Source organism: Jaminaea rosea (assembly GCF_003144245.1).
Source record: "Jaminaea rosea strain MCA 5214 unplaced genomic scaffold BDZ90scaffold_4, whole genome shotgun sequence".
Lineage (NCBI taxonomy): Eukaryota > Fungi > Basidiomycota > Exobasidiomycetes > Microstromatales > Jaminaea > Jaminaea rosea.
In genome coordinates, this window is record NW_020289978.1 from 344,377 (window position 1) to 359,873 (window position 15,497).

Below are 15,497 nucleotides of genomic sequence, written 5' to 3' on the forward strand. Positions count from 1 at the left end.
TCCTTTTGCCTCTGGCCCTGGAGCCCAACAGTGGAAAAAGCAACACTTCGCAGCCGGCGGGCGGACTGAGCCCTCGACTCTTTGGACGTCAGCGCTGCAGTGGAGTGCATCGAGAATCGAGATTGAGGTTGAAGCGCGGCTCATCGTTGGTCATTGCTCCTTTCTTGCCTCGCCTCTGTACCGCTCCTTTTCTCTGAACCCACGCTAACAAGCATCGTAGCAGCCTCATCCTCGCAGCACACGACATCTGGCTCGGTCCGCTTGAGACCACGTCGTCACCATGATGATGCTGCTGCTGCCCTCGTTATCCTCCACCTCGTCCGGCCCGGACCCCACAAGCTGCACCCCACATCACGATCCTCTGGTCCTCTCGCTCGGGCTATTCCTCTGCTTAGGCCTAGTCATCTCGTACCTGCCGCAACTATACCGTATCATCGCGCGACGCTCGTCACTGGGATTCAGCCCATGGTTCCTACTGCTGGGTGCCACGAGCTCGGCGAGTACCTTCCTGAACGTCGTGGCTCTGCAGTGGGGCAGTGTGAGGTGCTGTAAGGTCTTGACTGCGGGGCAATGTGCCGAAGGCTTGCTGGGGGTGGTACAGGTGGGATTGCAGTGGGCTATGTTCGTCATGATGTGAGTCGGCAGCACCAGGATGGGAGAGACGGAGCGGCCTGATGCTGGTGGCTGACAACTACTCCTCACCCGCTCCTCCGCTCGCCTCGCCGCAGCTTTGTCCTCTTCATCATCTATTACCCGAAGGAGCTTCGCTATGAGAAGGTTGTCGCTGTTGCCAGGGGAAGAGCAGCTGGGCTTGTTGCTGCAGGAGACGAGGAAGACGGATCAGACGACGAGGATGGGGATAGCGATGATGGCTCGTCGATCGGTGACATCGATTCGGTTGGCTCTCACATTGCGGCCAACTATTCGACGTTCAATGGTAGTGGCAGCACCAACAGCGGTCATCCCGCAGCTTCCACCTCTGCCGCCGCAGCGAACAGCACATCCAAACCAGCAGACAGCAGCGCAGCAGCATCCTCAACCGCGACGTCACGCTCTCTCTGGCCCTCCTGGCTCTCAAGCAATGCAGGGCATTCATCAGCCAAGCCAGCCGGCCTCGCCCCAGGCCTCCTCTCAGCACCACATCGACCCTCCGACAGGTCAGCTCTCCTCACATCGGCGCCTCGAGCTCTCCGCAGCAGGAAGCGCAGGCCAGGCAATCGAGTACGCAAGATCAAGCACAAAACCCCCGAATGGTCCCTCGCAATCGCTCTGGCATGGATCGTTGCCATCCACTTCCTCTTCATCACACTCGTCACCCTGTTGCTCGTCTCATCACTCCCGGACTCTGCCTTTCCCAAGCCTCCGGGTCCAGACGAGCCTGGGCCGACTATACCGCTTCCCCCGCCTACGACTCCGCCGCATGGCTGGCAGTGGGGTCACGAGATGGCCGCGGCTCCCTTTGGGTCGTCATCGAGGCTCCTCGTGTCCAGGTGGGCAGCCTTCCTGGGTATCACGGGAACGCTGCTCGCGGCGGCGCAGTACGTCCCCCAGATCGTGCACACGGCCAAGCAGAGGACCGTTGGCAGTCTGTCTATTCCAATGTGAGCACGAGCTTCTCGCTCGATAATATCCTCACACGCGCTCAGCTGACCTGACTACCCTTTTTGACCTCTCCCTCGCCAGGATGTGCCTCCAAGTGCCAGGCTCAGCACTCTTCGTCTACTCCCTCGCTGTCCGGCCCGGGATAGAGTGGACCTCACTGGCAGCGTACGTCTGTACGGGTGTGCTGCAAGCTGCGCTTCTTGTGCTGTGTCTCTGCTGGAAGGCGAGGCAGAAGAGGTTGGGTGTAGATGATTATGGTCAACCGCTCGAGGGAGAGAGGGGGGCCTTGTTTGAAGAGGGGGAGGAGGATTGAACGCAGGAACCACGATACCACTTTGAGCGCAATGGCAGGCAGCAATGCATTCAATCGATACTCTCAATCATCAAGAGCGTGAGAATAGTCTTTTAGGAGTTCAGAAGGTGACATTGGTAATTCAAGAGTTCGGGACATGGTGATATTGCTCTGCTTCCTTCTGCTCATCTCGTCTCCCACTCAACCGGCGAGCGCGGCCCTGACTGCCTTCCTCTGCTGCTCGGTCAACCTCTGTGGAACTTCAACCGTCCACTCAACAATGAGATCTCCCTTCCTGCCCGGCGTCTTCGAGATGGGCATACCCTCCCCTGCGACGCGGGTCGTGCGCCCATTGTCAATCGTGGTGCGACCCGGCATCGGTGTCGGCAAGGGGAGGGCGATGCTCCTCCCATCCAGTGTAGAAAGTTGGCGTTTGGTTCCCGCAGCGGGTGGGTCGAGCGCATCGGCCAGCGGTAGCGGCATTTTGACCTTCAGATTGTCTCCGTCCCTTGTGTAGCGGTCATGCGACTTCTCCTCGATGATGAAGACAACATCCTGCGACGCCCCAGAGGGCAGTTCGTTGCCCTTGCCCGCGTAGCGTACCTTGGTCCCTGCCTTCCATCCAGGCTTGACGTCGACTTCAAGGATGTTCTCCTCCTGCCTACCGCTGAGTGTGCGTCGGCCGATCTTGAGCTTCTTCTTTGCCCCCTTGTACAGGTCTTCTAGTGAGACAGGGAGGGGACGCTCGAAGTCTTTCTTCTCTGGAGCGGCTGACGAGCTAGAGCTGGGTCCACCACCCATATCGAAGTCCATGCCTCCTCCGCCGAAGGGACTACTACCGCCCATACCACCAAATCCGCCAGGCATGCCACCCATTCCTCCCATTCCTCCCATGCCGGGCATTCCTCCCATGCCGGAGCTTCCTCCGCCACCCCTCCTCGTGCGCGTTCCACTGCTGAAGGGGTCACCACCGCCTCCGCCCATGCTGCCGAAGGGGCTGCCGCCTGCCCCTCCACCGCCCATGGCGCCAAAGATGCTTGCAAAGATATCGTTGGGGTCTGACGGGCTGAAGCTGAATGACGCTCCCCCGCCACCAGGGAATCCACCCATCCCTGGCATCCCGCCCATACCTCCCATCCCTCCAGCTCCACGTGGCGGTCCGCCCGCCCCTCCCTTGAGCCCCTCCTCACCATAATTGTCATAGACGGCTCGCTTGTTCTTGTCGCTGAGAACTTCAAATGCCTCGCCTACTTCTTGAAACTTCTTGTGCGCTTCCTCGCCCTTGTCCTTATTCCTGTCGGGATGGTGCTTGAGCGCTGCCTTCTTGTAGGCCTTCTTGAGGTCATCGTCTGTGCAGTCTTTGCTGACGCCAAGGATCTAGCGGCATGGATGCAATAGAGCGCGAGGTCAGCAAGAGGGGTTCGCCATGAGCTGAATGCATGATGCTGCCATCCTGGACAGACTCACCTTGTAGTAGTCCTTTCCCATCTTCGCAGATGCTCGTGATGCCTTGCTGCTGTTGGGCTTGGTGCGGGTATTGTTGGCTTTGCCAGATGAAGAAGAGAAGGATGCTTTTCTCTTGAAGGGCGGAATGTTGGCGTTGGATTCAGTGACGATGGAGGTAGTGGTTGATGCGGAAGGAAGGGAGCGCAGACGCGATTCGAGTGTGCAATGCCCAGACGGAGGGAGAAACGGCGAGAAGGACGACAAGGACGCGGCGCTCTGCTCGGGCCTCCTCCACTCCGACCTCGGGTCAACTGTGGCCGTGGCACCCGTGGCACGCGACCCATCGACCGATGCTCAATGACATGGCATGGATGAAATGCATTGCATTGCGATGCGGTATGTACAGGTCCAACAACGTGATACTGGATATAAATTTGAGGCTGCGCGCGCGCTACGACATGTCCCAAAAAGTGGGCAGGTCGTCCGTCGAATTGGCGCCATCCTTGCGATTGGTATCGCGCACGCACGCGCGCAAGGTGCGACGCAGCGCTTTGGTACTTTTGGCGGTGATTGCCTTCGGGTTGAGCAGCTGCAGAGCTCCATCGTCTGCTGTCATATTGCCAGTCCCGAGGTGAGGATTGCGGATATACGAGAAGCCCTCGCCTGCGTCGCTTTCATTTGATGTGGCGGCAGAATCTGTGCGACCCAATGGCGGAGGGACGACGAGCTTCGAGCCATCTTGCTCGCGGGCTGGGGTTGTGTCACTGCCGCCGCTAGCATCGTCGTCGACGGGATCGTCGAGGTATATCGTCGCCGTCGCTCTCCTGATCTCCTCCTCTGCATCGCCCGCCAAGGTTGCCTCGTCATCATAATCCTCTTCAGTGCCTAGCGCCCCACCCTGCCTTGCAGCCGCAGCCACTGCCGCCTCCTCTAGGCTCTTGCCCTCCCGGGCCACACCTACGACGATGTCCCTACGCAGCTGCCTCAAGCCAAGCCATGCTCGCCTCTCCTCGAGCTGAAGCGCCTCAATCTTCTCGCGGAAGAACTCGCTCCTCATCTTGCTCCGTCTGATTTCTCTTCTCACATGCGCCAGTTGTGCTTGCGCCTGCGCATACGAGGTCTCAAGGGAGCCATGCATGCTCGCCTCGCTCATGGGCTCCACTGCAGCTACTGAAGCAGGAGCAACAGAAGTAGCCGTGGGTCCTCCCACGGGCAAGCGGTTCAGATCCATCAACTTGAGCACGGGCAGTCGCCTGACCAGCAACTGGCTGCCCCTCGCCTCAGCGAAAAATGTCGTCCCCTTGCCGCTGGCCGTCTTGGCCGAAAGCACCAGTGTGCTCACCCGCCGCGCAACGATGTTCGGGCTGCCATTGACGAAGAGTTGACGAGTGTATTTGGTGTTTGTGGGTACGCCCGCTTCAAGGGTCACGGCGAGGGCTTGGCGGAGGTGTGAGAGGACAGACTCGAACGATGGAAGAGAGGCATGTAGCTTGTCCCGTGAGCGTCGCTCTCGCTCATTCTCTGCTGAGAGCTGTGAAGAAGGGAAGGGGGAAAGAGAGGGAAACATTGTTAGCTAAGTGAGGACGGCAAGCGAAGGGTGCACCGCTGGACGCACAAATCTTCGCGTCTCCCTTGCTACGAGGACAGAGTGCTCCCCTTGATCTTCCGCAGAGCAGCCCTCCGTCGGTCCACTGAAGAGGCTCTCGTCGAGGGTATCAAGCTCCTTTTCGAGCACGAGCAACCTTTCATTCGCCCTCTCTATCTCCGTCAACCTCTCTTCCGTCAGCCTGACTTCTTTCTCCATCTCCACGATCTCAGCCTCTAATTCGTCCCTTTCCCGATACCTCTCTCTCCAAAGCGCTGCAGCGGCCTCGAGCTTGCGCCTTCTCTTGGCAACTAGCTTGGCCCCGAGCCTGGTGCCGACTCCAGGGTGAAGCGCATCCCGAGCGGCCTCGCCATCTGCGAAGCGACCTTCTATGCGATTCCATGTTGTGCGCTTTGATGTCAGCCGGCCTTTTTGCGCGTACAAATCGTTTTGCGTCTGCTCTTGTAGGCGGACGACGTCGAGGAGTGGACGGATCGAGTCGTGCAGTGAGGTGTGGGTTGAGTAGGCGTCTATTATTCGAGAGGGGAGCGAAGGACCTGCGCCAGTCGCCGCCTTGTATGACATGGCAGGCAAGGAGATGGGATGAAGGAAGGAGAAGCGAGATCAGGGCCGCATCTGGCCCTTTCGGCCTTGAGGAGATGAAATGAAGTGAAGCAGGTGTGGATGACTGGTGGTAGTAGAGTTCCCCAACCACCACCGCTGTGGCTTTCGACTTTGTCCCCCTCGGCCCGCCCGCATCGACTCGCACTCCACTTTTGAGCGCCAGGGCGGAACTGGCTCATCGACTGGCTCGTCCTTGGTGGCTGAATGCGAGGCCGCGTCAGATGCGGCCTCCTCACCGACTGAGCTTGACCTTTCTCAACACCTTCGACCTACAACCTTCTCAACCTTCATCATCCTCAATCTTACGAGACATCGCCATCGCCGCCGCTCCACTCTCTGGCGCGATGGACCCCCTTTTCAGCGGCTCAATAGCCCGACAGAGGAACATCAACCTCGGTGGAGCCCTCGCAGGCCCCTCGTCCTCTTCGCAGCTTGCTGCTCAAGCTAGATCATCTCGACAGGCAAGAGATGCCCTGCGCAGACACCAACAGTCAGCGACTCGCATTCAGAGCCACTGGAGAGGTAGCCAGGCCAGAGCAGATGTACGGCAGCAGAGGAGAGAAGCATTTGTAGAAGCTCTCAGTGTAGGCGACTTGTTGGTGGCGAGTCGCTATCTCTCTGCTGTCCTGGGCAAAGGCTTCGCAACTTCGCGAGTGCGTTCCAAATGGGCTTCGGTGGACGAAAATCTGGTCAAGCAATGGTGCAGTAAGATGTCAGAACAGCCGGCGCAGACATCCTCCTCGCAAGCTGCATCGCAGACCGTCTTCTCGACCACCCTCGCTGCCTCATCCATCGAGTTCGCCACGCACGCCAAGACTATTATCGGGCAGATGGGTCAGCGTCTTATTCATCAAGCACAGCATGTCGGCTTTGAGGAGCAGTCCGCCTACTTGAGGCTGCTTGGTGCAGTTCTCAGCCCTTCAAGCATGCCCGCGCAGCAGTCTCTGGCACGGCAAATCCTCGAGAGTGACCCGTATCGCGTCTTGGCTGCTGTCCTTCAGAACTTGCCGACCAACCGCAAAGGCCCCGCCTCCATTGCAGAGCAGGCCGTCGCTCTAGTTCTCGCTCCCTTTGTACTCATACCAGCGGGCCCGACAACGGACGAGCCACGCCGCTCGATCGTCTCGCTCTTCACCCGTAGCATTCTCAGCATCCCGTCCCTACCGAATCGCCTCCCCGTGCTTCTCTTCGCCAAGCTTGCAGCCAGCTTTCCCCTCGAGGAGATGGCTGCCAGTCTCAACTCACAAGGTGTAGCGTTTTCGGACGCGACGCAGCCGGAGACCGCTTTCGCAGCAGTCCATACACTTGCCAACTTCTTGGCTCTGGGCAGCCAACGGGTCCCCCTCTTGAAGACGGGCAAGAGCCTCAACGACTATCTCGGCGCTCTCACAGGTCTGCAGGACCACGTCGACCCCGCAGCGTTCGCGCCCGAAGCTACGGGAGAAATCAACGCCGAGACAAAGAAACGCCTCGCCATTCTGCCCTCGGTCAAGCATCTCACCGCCATCTTGAATCTGTCAAACCGCTTCCCATCGACCACGCGACCAGCACTCTACTCCTTCCTCTGCTCAATTCTTGCTGCCTGGCCCAGCGACATCAAAACGGCTACGCTCAATGCGGTCTTGTATGGAACAAGTGAGTCAACAGCCGCGCCTGCCAGTAGCAACGCAGCTTCTGCCTCTGCTGCGGCAGGACAAGGCCCGATTCGCGAGCTCTGGCGAGGTTACACGCGCAGCTCTCCTCTTGCAAGACGACTGGGTTCCATCTCGGCCAGCAATGCAGATGCTAGCCTCTTCCGCAAACCAGTGGATGGCTGGGCGCCGCTAGTGCTGTTGGCAGAGCTTTACTCGCGCTTGCTGCTCACGCTTGGTGACGACGAGTTCTTCCCTTCACGGCAAGGAGGCACTGCAACGCCCAGCTCAGCCACCAGTGGCGGGGCATCCGCGTCGGGAACGGCAATCGCAGCTCGCAATCCTCTCACGATGGACGAGGTCAGCAGCCTCATTGCCCTCGTCCGCAATCTCGCCTTCACCCTGTACTGGCATCAAGACGTAGCTGCTGTTGGTCCACGCAGCGTTGAGTCGTCGCAGCACGTGCCCGGCCTGCGCTACTCCTTTGCGGCGTTGCGAGACCTCGCAACCCGACTGCTCCAGCAGATTCATGCCCGCGACGCACGCCATCGTTTCACTAAGGAGGATTTCTGGCTTATGACTGACGAGATGGACATGGAGAGCTTCATCGAGAGCGTGATGCTTGAGGAGGAGAAGCTGGCTGAGGAGCAGGCGGAGAGAGAGTCCAACACACAGAGCAGCTCCAATGCTGCGCTCGCGTCTGCTGACGGCGACGACCTCTTCGACGAGGAGATGGCTCCCCTGGAAGCCACCATGCCGCGTTCCACGACCGCCCGCGCCTCCTCGCGCAAGTTTATCTCAGCCCGCAAGATGGCTTTTATTTCTCCTCGGCTGGGCATCCTCAACAATCTTCCCTTTGTCATCCCCTTTGCTACGCGCATTCAAATCTTCCGCGCCTTCATTTACCGGGATGCGGTTCGTCTTCGACTCGACAGAAGCAGCATCAACAGCTTTCACCATCACCGCCGCCGCGTTACAGTGCGCCGCGATCATGTTGCTGAAGACGGAATGGCGCAGCTCAACGGCTTGGGTTCGAAGCTGAAGGAGAGCGTGGAGATCGTCTTCATGGACCAGTGGGGGATGGAAGAGGCGGGCATCGATGGTGGTGGAGTCTTCAAGGAATTTTTGACCAGCCTCGTCCGCGAAGCATTCGATACGGACCGCGGGCTCTGGCGCGCAACTGAACAGCAAGAGCTTTATCCCAATCCTGCCTCGTACGCCAGGCAGACGGAGCAGCTGCAGTGGTACTCCTTCCTCGGTCGAGTACTGGGCAAAGCATTGTATGAGGGGATCTTGGTCGACGTGCGCTTTGCATCTTTCTTCCTAAGCAAGTGGCTGGGAGCTCGACGCGGCTTGACCCACCTGGACGATCTTGCCTCGCTCGACTCCTTCGACTCCGAGCTCTACCGTGGTCTGATCTACCTCAAGAATTATGCAGGCGACGTGGAGTCCGATCTATCCCTCAACTTCACGGTGACGGACGAAGAGTTCGGGCAACGTAAAGTCACGGAGCTTGTGCCGGGTGGAGGGAACATGGCGGTCACCAACAAGAATCGCCTCTCGTACATCTTCCTCGTCGCCAACTATCGTCTCGACGCGCAAATTCGTGCGCAGAGCTCAGCCTTCTTTGCGGGGCTGAGCGAGCTCATCGACCCGCGCTGGCTCAGTATCTTCGACCAGCAGGAGCTCTCTCGCCTCATTCGTGGCTCAGAAGAGCCAATTGACGTGGATGACTTGAAGGCGCACACCGTCTACTCGGACTACCACGAGAAGGACTTGGCAATCCAGTACTTCTGGCAGACGCTCGAGAGCTTCGATCAGGAGGAACGAGCGGCGCTGCTTAAATTCGTTACCTCGTGTCCTTCTCCGCCGCTACTAGGCTTCGGGCAACTCAACCCGAAGTTTTGTATCAGGCTGAGTGGAGAGGACGAGGGAAGGCTGCCGACAAGCTCCACTTGTGTCAACTTGCTGAAGCTGCCGCGGTACGGGAGTTTCGAGCTTTGCAGGGAGAAGGTCTTGACTGCTGTGAGGTCGGGAGCTGGGTTTGATCTGTCGTAGAGAAGGGGGAGGCAGACAGTTCTATGGCCTCTTACACTGTGCGGTTCTTTGATGTACATTGCTGAGCGATGAATAGATTGACAGCTGACCAATTGCCACGATGGCGCCACGTCTCAAGTGCAGAAGGAATGCTGGATGCTGAACGAGAGGCAATGCTGGCATGCTGGGGTGAGCCATCTGTGCTCTAAGCTACCTCCTTCTTGGCCGCCTCTTCCTTCGCTTGGCGTTCAGCGAAGTTGCAATGGATACTGCGGGTCGAGGAGCATCGTGAATAGGTCAGTCGGTCGTCTGTGAGGCGGTCGTCTCACTCTCGCGCCTACTCACATCCACGCATCATAGAATGCCTCCTGCGGCTCCCCCTCCTTCGCGCCAGCTATCCTCAGACGACCAGCATTGGGGATCTTGCCTACCTGCGTGAAGCCAAGGCGTTGCCAGATTGCGAGCGAAGCGACGTTGTTGGCGTAGACGAGGTTGAAGACGGACCCTGCGTAGCCTAGCGTGGGCTGTGAGCGAGAAGGCGGAGCGGAACTGGGGTCAGGCCACGATGATACGAGGTTGCAGAATCCGGGCCTCTACTGACGCCATAGTGGGTGAAGCTCCTCCCCGCGAGTCCACCCAGACCAAGCCCGCGATTCCAGTCTGGCACCACAAAGCCAGCGTTGCACAAGTGGCTCGAGCGACCTGGATAATTTGGCTTGACGTAGTAGAAGCAGGCCAATGACTTCTTCCAGTCGAGCGACGTCACATCCACATTGGCATCGCTTAGGGAGATATCTGTTCCTGCTTCAGTGGGCTTGATTCCCGCGGGCAGAGAGGGGAGGAAGATTCCCACGATGAGGTCTGGCAAGAAGGCCAGTCTCCTCGTCAATTAGCTTGCTGGTGGCCTTACAGTCGGCCGTACCGCGCAGCACGCACCGTAGCCAAGGAAGTACGACGCAAAGGCATCGTCCGACATAATTTCCTCCTGAGGATAAGTCAAACCGCGTTCGAGCTCGCTGCACAGCGACAGGTCGAGACCGCAACCGATCAGCTAGTCAGTTCTCCGCAAGTCTATGATATCGCATTATCAGCTCACGTATTGAAAATACCCCTCAGCAGCTTGACGCCCTCCTCCGGCAGCTGGCCTTGCCCGGCTTCCCCAAAGGGCACGCACAGTACCGCCTCTCGAGGGTCAGACGGGTCCTTCCTTACTCGCTCGGGCAAGGCGTAGACTCTCGGCGAAAGCGGCGTCGCAGAGGTGCGCTTCGGCGGTGCTACGCGGCCATATGCAGACATTCTTTTGAGTCGGCAGGCGAGCAAACAAGCAAGGCAGGAGAGAGGTGGCAGAAGAATGGAAGGATGAGGTAAAGAGATAAGGCTGGGTGTGGGTCGATGCTGCGAATGACCCCGCGTTGGCTGCCTTGCCCGGCTTTTCCGCGAGTACTTCTTCTCGTGGTGTCAGTTGACTCGCGGTCGCGTGGTCGTGCAGCTATGGGCTTGTCTCAGTGGAACAGCACAGCGCACCGCCTGCCTGCATCGACGTCGATGCCCGTCCAACACCCAGATTGAGCTAATGGCCAGCCATTGCTTGCCGTCGACTTCGCCGAGAGCGCCGAGTCAGCACATCAAGGGCGAGCGTATCGCTGTCGTCATCCGACTTGCCTACTCTGTACCTTGATATCTCTCGCTCGCTCGGTCCGAGGTTTGCTTCTCGGCGAAGCGAATGCTCCTATGGTCAGTCAGAGTCAGCTCGCCGCCCGCGCCCCCTTTCAAGCAAGCGAATGAAGGAAGTTCCACTCTCCACCGGCTCCCCCACGTCGGACAGAAGCGAATCTGGACTCTGCATGCAGGCGCCAGGTTGGGTGAGGGCGGTCAGACGAACGGCCAAAATGATGACACGCACAACTCACCTGCGATAGCACAAAGGCGACTCCAACGCAGAGATGCAGAGATACTCACTTGCTTCATATACCCATCTTTGAGACGAGGCGACGCTGGCGTTCCCTCCTTCACTTAACACCAGACGCCCTCCCTCCCTTCACTTCACTTCACTTCTCCTCGCACCCTCGCGTCCTTCACCTCGTCTTGCCCCTATCCTCGGCGCCACTCTCGCCCACTTACCCCTCGGTGTCGGATCACCTTCTACTCGCCTTCATCACTATTCTCTCTCATCCTCTCACTGACTGCTCTGCTCTGCTTTGCCTCACGTCATCATGAGATTGCCACTCCTCGTCACGCTCCTTCCCCTGCTGCTGGCCTCACTCGCCCTTGCCGCACCTAGCAGCAGCCCATACGCTCCCTCATCCTTCATTCGCAAGGACAGCATCGCCATTCCCGCCGGCTGGGCCAAGCGCGCACCAGCCACGGGCAACGAAGTCGTCCACCTTCACCTCGGTCTCGCCAAGAGGGACCAACTTGGCCTCGAGGCTCGTCTTCAGCAGATCTCAGACCCTGACCACGCGGACTACGGCAAGTGGCTCTCCGCAGACGATGTCGCCGAGTACTTCTCGCCCTCCGCAGAGACGCGCAGCATCGTCTCGCGATGGCTGCAGGCTCATGGCGTCGAAGAGTCTCACGTTACCAAGCGCAGCGATATGGGCAACTCGATCAGCTTCTCTGTCCCTCTAGCTCAGGCGCGCGCCATGCTCGGCGACGCCGACTTTGCCTACTTCCAGCACCGCGACTCGGGCGAAGAGCGCTTCACTGCCACGAGCTACTCCCTGCCCCGCGAAGTCGCTCCTCACATTGACGCCGTCTTTGGTCTTGCCAACTTCGCGCGCGGCGCTTCCTTCCGTGCCCCGTACAAGATGGTCATGGATGATGACCTCGAGGTCGGCGAGAGCCGCTTGTCCTCCTTTGCAGCCGAGAATGGCCAGGCTAGCAGCGCTGCGCCCTCGTCCTGCCAGTTCAACCTGGTCACGGCGCAATGCCTGCGTGACCTCTACGGCACAGCGGACTACAAGCCCTCAGGCAAGGGCCAGTTCATCGGCATTAGCGGCTTCCTCGAAGAGTACGCCAACTACGATGACCTTGCTCAGTACGAGGCAGACCAGCGACCCGATGCCAAAGGCTACAAGTTCTCTGAAGTCTCCATCAATGGTGGCCTGAACGACCAGAGCAAGCCCGGAGGAGAGGCAAGCTTGGACGTCCAGACGGTCGCAGGTATTGCTTACCCTATCAACTCAACTTACTACTCGACTGCCGGTCGTCCTCCTTTCAAGGCCGACGCGTTCACCCCAACCAACACCAACGAGCCCTACGAGGACGAGCTGAACTATCTTATTGGCCTCAAGAAGCTGCCCTCCGTTCTCTCCACCTCGTATGGAGACGATGAGCAGACGGTCCCGCTCGAGTATGCCAAGCGCATCTGCTCAGATATTGCTGGATTGACGGCCCGTGGTGTCTCGATGCTGTACGCCTCCGGTGACAACGGTGTCGGTGACACTGCTTCAGTGTGCAAGAGCAACGATGGTAAGAACACGACGATGTTCTTGCCGACTTTCCCTTCGACTTGCCCTTGGGTCACCTCGGTCGGCGCAACCATGCGCTTCGACCCTGAAGTCGTGACCACGAAGGAGGCATCATTCATCATCTCTGGCTCTGGCTTCTCCAACTACTTTCCTCGCCCCGACTACCAGAAGAAGGCCGTTGCAGGCTACCTTGCCAAGATCGGCAACAAGCACGCCAACCTGTACAACCACACCGGGCGTGCTTACCCCGATATCGCAGCTCAGGGATCGCGCTTCAAGATTGCGGTCAAGGGCAAATTCGGCGCCGTTTCTGGCACTTCAGCCTCTACGCCCCTCTTTGCTAGCATCGTTGCCCTCTTGAACGACGCGAGGTTCAAGGCGGGCAAGCCGCAGCTGGGCTTCTTGAACCCTCTAATCTATGGCCTGGAGGGCAAAGGTTTCAATGATATTACACAAGGATCTGCTACGGGCTGCGGTACAGACGGTTTCCCGGCTTTGGAGGGATGGGACCCTGCCGTTGGGTACGGGACTCCCCAATTTGACACCCTCAAGAAGCTAGTCGGCGCGTGAACAGGCTGTGTGGACATTGGACTGTATCTACTGTATGTTGATTATCGTCGGAAGGACAATGCAATTTCTCTCGAATGAGCTCGGCCAATGATGAGGGTTGAATGTGTTTTGTGTCGCGCGAGCGTGAGCCGTTGGCCTGTGCGTCGGGCTGTGAAGGCGGACTGCGAGCGCGACTCTCAGCTTTCCTCATTTCCTTATCCTCTTCTATCTCCTTCTGCTCCCTTTCCCTCTCTCCTGTGTCGGGATGGCTACCGACGTCGACGTCAACTGTCGAGACGTCGTCAAAGGGGCTTTTTCCAAGGGCAATGGCAGCGCTGGCTTCTGCCCGAGAGTGCCCAGGTTGGACCAGTGGGTCAACCGCTCCTTTCGAGCTGTTGAGCGAGCGGCAGACTGGTTGATGGGGAGCGCCGGCCCCATCTTCGTCACGCTCTGCATTGTCCTCGTCTCCATCGGTGCTTGGACCTTCTGTGAGCTTTCTCGGCGCCTCTTTGACCCACTACGATAGCCAAACTAATCCTGACCCTTCTCGCTTCCCCCAGTCCTCCTCTTCCTCCCCTCGGCCTTCCCACCTCGTTCACCATCCCTCTCCCTCAGCTTCCTGATCTTCCCTCTGGCCCTCCTCACGTGCCTCAGCATCATGCATACCATCGCTTGGTTCTACTATACAGCCTGTCGCACCCCACCGGGCTTCGTCGCCTCCTTCGCGCTCGAGTCCTGCCGACTCGCGGGCGACGACATTGCGGCCATTGATGCGAGATGGAGGCAGTATGCGGCCGAGGCCAGACGGAGGAGTCAATGGGTCGACGATGGAACCATTCCGAGGGAGAGGCTACCACAAATGCGGAGAGAGGGTAGAGACGGTAGAAATGGAGAGGCTGGAGACGACAACGACGACGATCATTGGCCGAGAGTCAAGATGTGCTTCAAATGCTCTCAGATTCCGCTCTGGAAGGCCTTGGCATATCTGCCGCCGGAGTTGAGGGAGGTGGAACGTAACAAGAGGACAAAAGCGGGCGTTGAGGGAGAGCAGGCAGTTTCGTCTGCGGCGATGACAGGTTTGCTGCATGAAGAAGCTGGCTCGTCATTACGCTCGAGGGCCGCTTCTCCACGCGCAGACGATGAGGATGATACAGAAGAGGATGAGCGGGAGAAGCTTATCCCCTCATCTTCCTCCTCTCCCTCTATTACCAAGCGCAACCGCTTCCTCCACCTCACTGCCGCCGAAGAGGATAGCCTGCTCCTCCCGCTCCGCCGGTCTATCCTCACATGGCTCCCTCCCTCCCAAGCGTACACGCTCGTCCCACCCCCAAAGCCAGAACGGACGCACCATTGCTCTGTCTGCAAGATCTGTGTGATAAAGTACGACCACCACTGCCCCTGGCTCAACCAGTGCGTGGGACTTTACAACGAGCGACATTTCCTTATGTTCCTCTTCTCTCTCACTCTCGGGATGGCAATCGTCCTCGCCTGTGGGACCAGAGAGTTCATTGCGGCGGCCAAATTACTCAGGGCTTACGACGCCACCCCACGCCTCTTGGTCAGCTTTGGAGGGACGAACGTGGTACCACGGGGCTTCGTCCTCATCACGTACATCCTCTGCGGCGTGATGGGTTTTGCGCTCTGCGTCATGGGCGTCTCGCATCTTCTCATGCTGGGCAAGGGAGAGACGAATGTAGAAGCATCAGACCGCTCGAGTCTGTACGAGGGACTGGCGAAGAGGCGCGGCGTCAAATTTGCGAATGTGTATAGTATGGGCAACAAGTGGGAGAATTGGCGCAATTGGGGGAGCGTCGCGCTGCCACGAACAGAGAGGGGAGGGGCAAGACGACGAGGAGGAGGAGAACCGTCGACAGCAACAGGAGTAGGGAGGATCGCAAAGCTTCGTGCTTGGCTTCCTGTCCTGCTTCCAGTGCGCAGGGAGACAACGTGGAGCGATGGTTGGCACTGGCCTAAGCGCAAGGGATTGGGAGGGGTGCATGCGGGCATTGCGGAGGAGGAGGAGCTGACTGATGAAGAGGTGGAGAGGGATGAGCAGGAGCAGCCAGGAGTGAACGAGATGTCCCAGTCTGGACCGCCACCGCCGGCTGAGGGCAGCCATCAGCCAGAGATGAGAGGACGCGCCGCAGCCGAGAGGCAATGAGCCCGCCATGCAACGGAGCTCGTCGTTCGTTTTTTGTCACGCTGTGATGAAAGGCGAGCCTGCTGAATTAGAGTGCTCAGGAGATATTGACAGATAGAAT

General features: G+C 58.7%; 7 protein-coding genes across 7 annotated transcripts; 4 read left to right on the forward strand and 3 right to left on the reverse strand.

Annotated features, from left to right (window-relative positions):
* The first annotated feature begins 154 nt into the window (after positions 1 to 154).
* BDZ90DRAFT_231372 (hypothetical protein) lies at positions 155 to 1,955 on the forward strand. The gene is made up of 3 exons (XM_025505836.1): positions 155 to 633; positions 729 to 1,601; positions 1,684 to 1,955. The coding sequence occupies exons 1-3, from the start codon at positions 281 to 283 to the stop codon at positions 1,913 to 1,915; spliced, it is 1,458 nt and encodes a 485-aa protein (XP_025362993.1). The 5' UTR covers positions 155 to 280; the 3' UTR covers positions 1,916 to 1,955.
* A 140-nt stretch (positions 1,956 to 2,095) lies between these two features.
* On the reverse strand, positions 2,096 to 3,686 carry BDZ90DRAFT_250857 (DnaJ-domain-containing protein; the record flags this gene model as incomplete). Its single annotated transcript, XM_025507713.1, has 3 exons — positions 3,362 to 3,686; positions 2,911 to 3,271; positions 2,096 to 2,817 (listed from the first exon to the last, which is right to left on the reverse strand). Exons 1-3 carry the CDS (start codon positions 3,380 to 3,382, stop codon positions 2,096 to 2,098), a joined length of 1,104 nt encoding a protein of 367 aa, XP_025362994.1. The 5' UTR covers positions 3,383 to 3,686.
* A 17-nt stretch (positions 3,687 to 3,703) lies between these two features.
* On the reverse strand, positions 3,704 to 5,591 carry BDZ90DRAFT_231373 (hypothetical protein). Its single transcript, XM_025505837.1, has 2 exons — positions 4,956 to 5,591; positions 3,704 to 4,871 (listed from the first exon to the last, which is right to left on the reverse strand). The coding sequence occupies exons 1-2, from the start codon at positions 5,508 to 5,510 to the stop codon at positions 3,792 to 3,794; spliced, it is 1,635 nt and encodes a 544-aa protein (XP_025362995.1). The 5' UTR covers positions 5,511 to 5,591; the 3' UTR covers positions 3,704 to 3,791.
* Positions 5,592 to 6,658: 1,067 nt separating this feature from the next.
* BDZ90DRAFT_210026 (HECT-domain-containing protein) lies at positions 6,659 to 9,238 on the forward strand (the record flags this gene model as incomplete). Its single annotated transcript, XM_025504064.1, has 1 exon — positions 6,659 to 9,238. A coding segment is annotated over one exon (2,580 nt), but the record flags the coding sequence as incomplete, so codon positions are not given.
* A 92-nt stretch (positions 9,239 to 9,330) lies between these two features.
* BDZ90DRAFT_146936 (hypothetical protein) lies at positions 9,331 to 10,610 on the reverse strand. Its single transcript, XM_025503506.1, has 5 exons — positions 10,314 to 10,610; positions 10,154 to 10,233; positions 9,819 to 10,078; positions 9,563 to 9,741; positions 9,331 to 9,486 (listed from the first exon to the last, which is right to left on the reverse strand). The coding sequence occupies exons 1-5, from the start codon at positions 10,511 to 10,513 to the stop codon at positions 9,423 to 9,425; spliced, it is 783 nt and encodes a 260-aa protein (XP_025362997.1). The 5' UTR covers positions 10,514 to 10,610; the 3' UTR covers positions 9,331 to 9,422.
* An 820-nt stretch (positions 10,611 to 11,430) lies between these two features.
* BDZ90DRAFT_245780 (subtilisin-like protein) lies at positions 11,431 to 13,257 on the forward strand (the record flags this gene model as incomplete). The annotated part of the gene is made up of 2 exons (XM_025507523.1): positions 11,431 to 12,048; positions 12,094 to 13,257. The coding sequence occupies 2 exons, from the start codon at positions 11,431 to 11,433 to the stop codon at positions 13,255 to 13,257; spliced, it is 1,782 nt and encodes a 593-aa protein (XP_025362998.1).
* A 244-nt stretch (positions 13,258 to 13,501) lies between these two features.
* BDZ90DRAFT_259431 (hypothetical protein) lies at positions 13,502 to 15,397 on the forward strand (the record flags this gene model as incomplete). The annotated part of the gene is made up of 2 exons (XM_025508159.1): positions 13,502 to 13,724; positions 13,797 to 15,397. The coding sequence occupies 2 exons, from the start codon at positions 13,502 to 13,504 to the stop codon at positions 15,395 to 15,397; spliced, it is 1,824 nt and encodes a 607-aa protein (XP_025362999.1).
* Positions 15,398 to 15,497: the final 100 nt, after the last annotated feature.

Bases quoted from the DNA above. Each gene is read 5' to 3' on its own strand.
- BDZ90DRAFT_231372 (XM_025505836.1), top strand. From the start codon at position 281: ATGATGATGCTGCTGCTGCCCTCGTTATCCTCCACCTCGTCCGGCCCG. The intron at 634-728 runs GTGAGTCGGCAG...GCCTCGCCGCAG, and splicing joins TGGGCTATGTTCGTCATGAT to CTTTGTCCTCTTCATCATCT. The intron at 1,602-1,683 runs GTGAGCACGAGC...CTCCCTCGCCAG, and splicing joins GGCAGTCTGTCTATTCCAAT to GATGTGCCTCCAAGTGCCAG.
- BDZ90DRAFT_231373 (XM_025505837.1), bottom strand. From the start codon at position 5,510: ATGTCATACAAGGCGGCGACTGGCGCAGGTCCTTCGCTCCCCTCTCGA. The intron at 4,872-4,955 runs GTGCGTCCAGCG...CCTTCTTCACAG, and splicing joins CAAGGGAGACGCGAAGATTT to CTCTCAGCAGAGAATGAGCG.
- BDZ90DRAFT_146936 (XM_025503506.1), bottom strand. From the start codon at position 10,513: ATGTCTGCATATGGCCGCGTAGCACCGCCGAAGCGCACCTCTGCGACG. The intron at 10,234-10,313 runs GTGAGCTGATAA...GTCGCTGTGCAG, and splicing joins CTGAGGGGTATTTTCAATAC to CGAGCTCGAACGCGGTTTGA. The intron at 9,487-9,562 runs GTGAGTAGGCGC...CTCGACCCGCAG, and splicing joins GCATTCTATGATGCGTGGAT to TATCCATTGCAACTTCGCTG.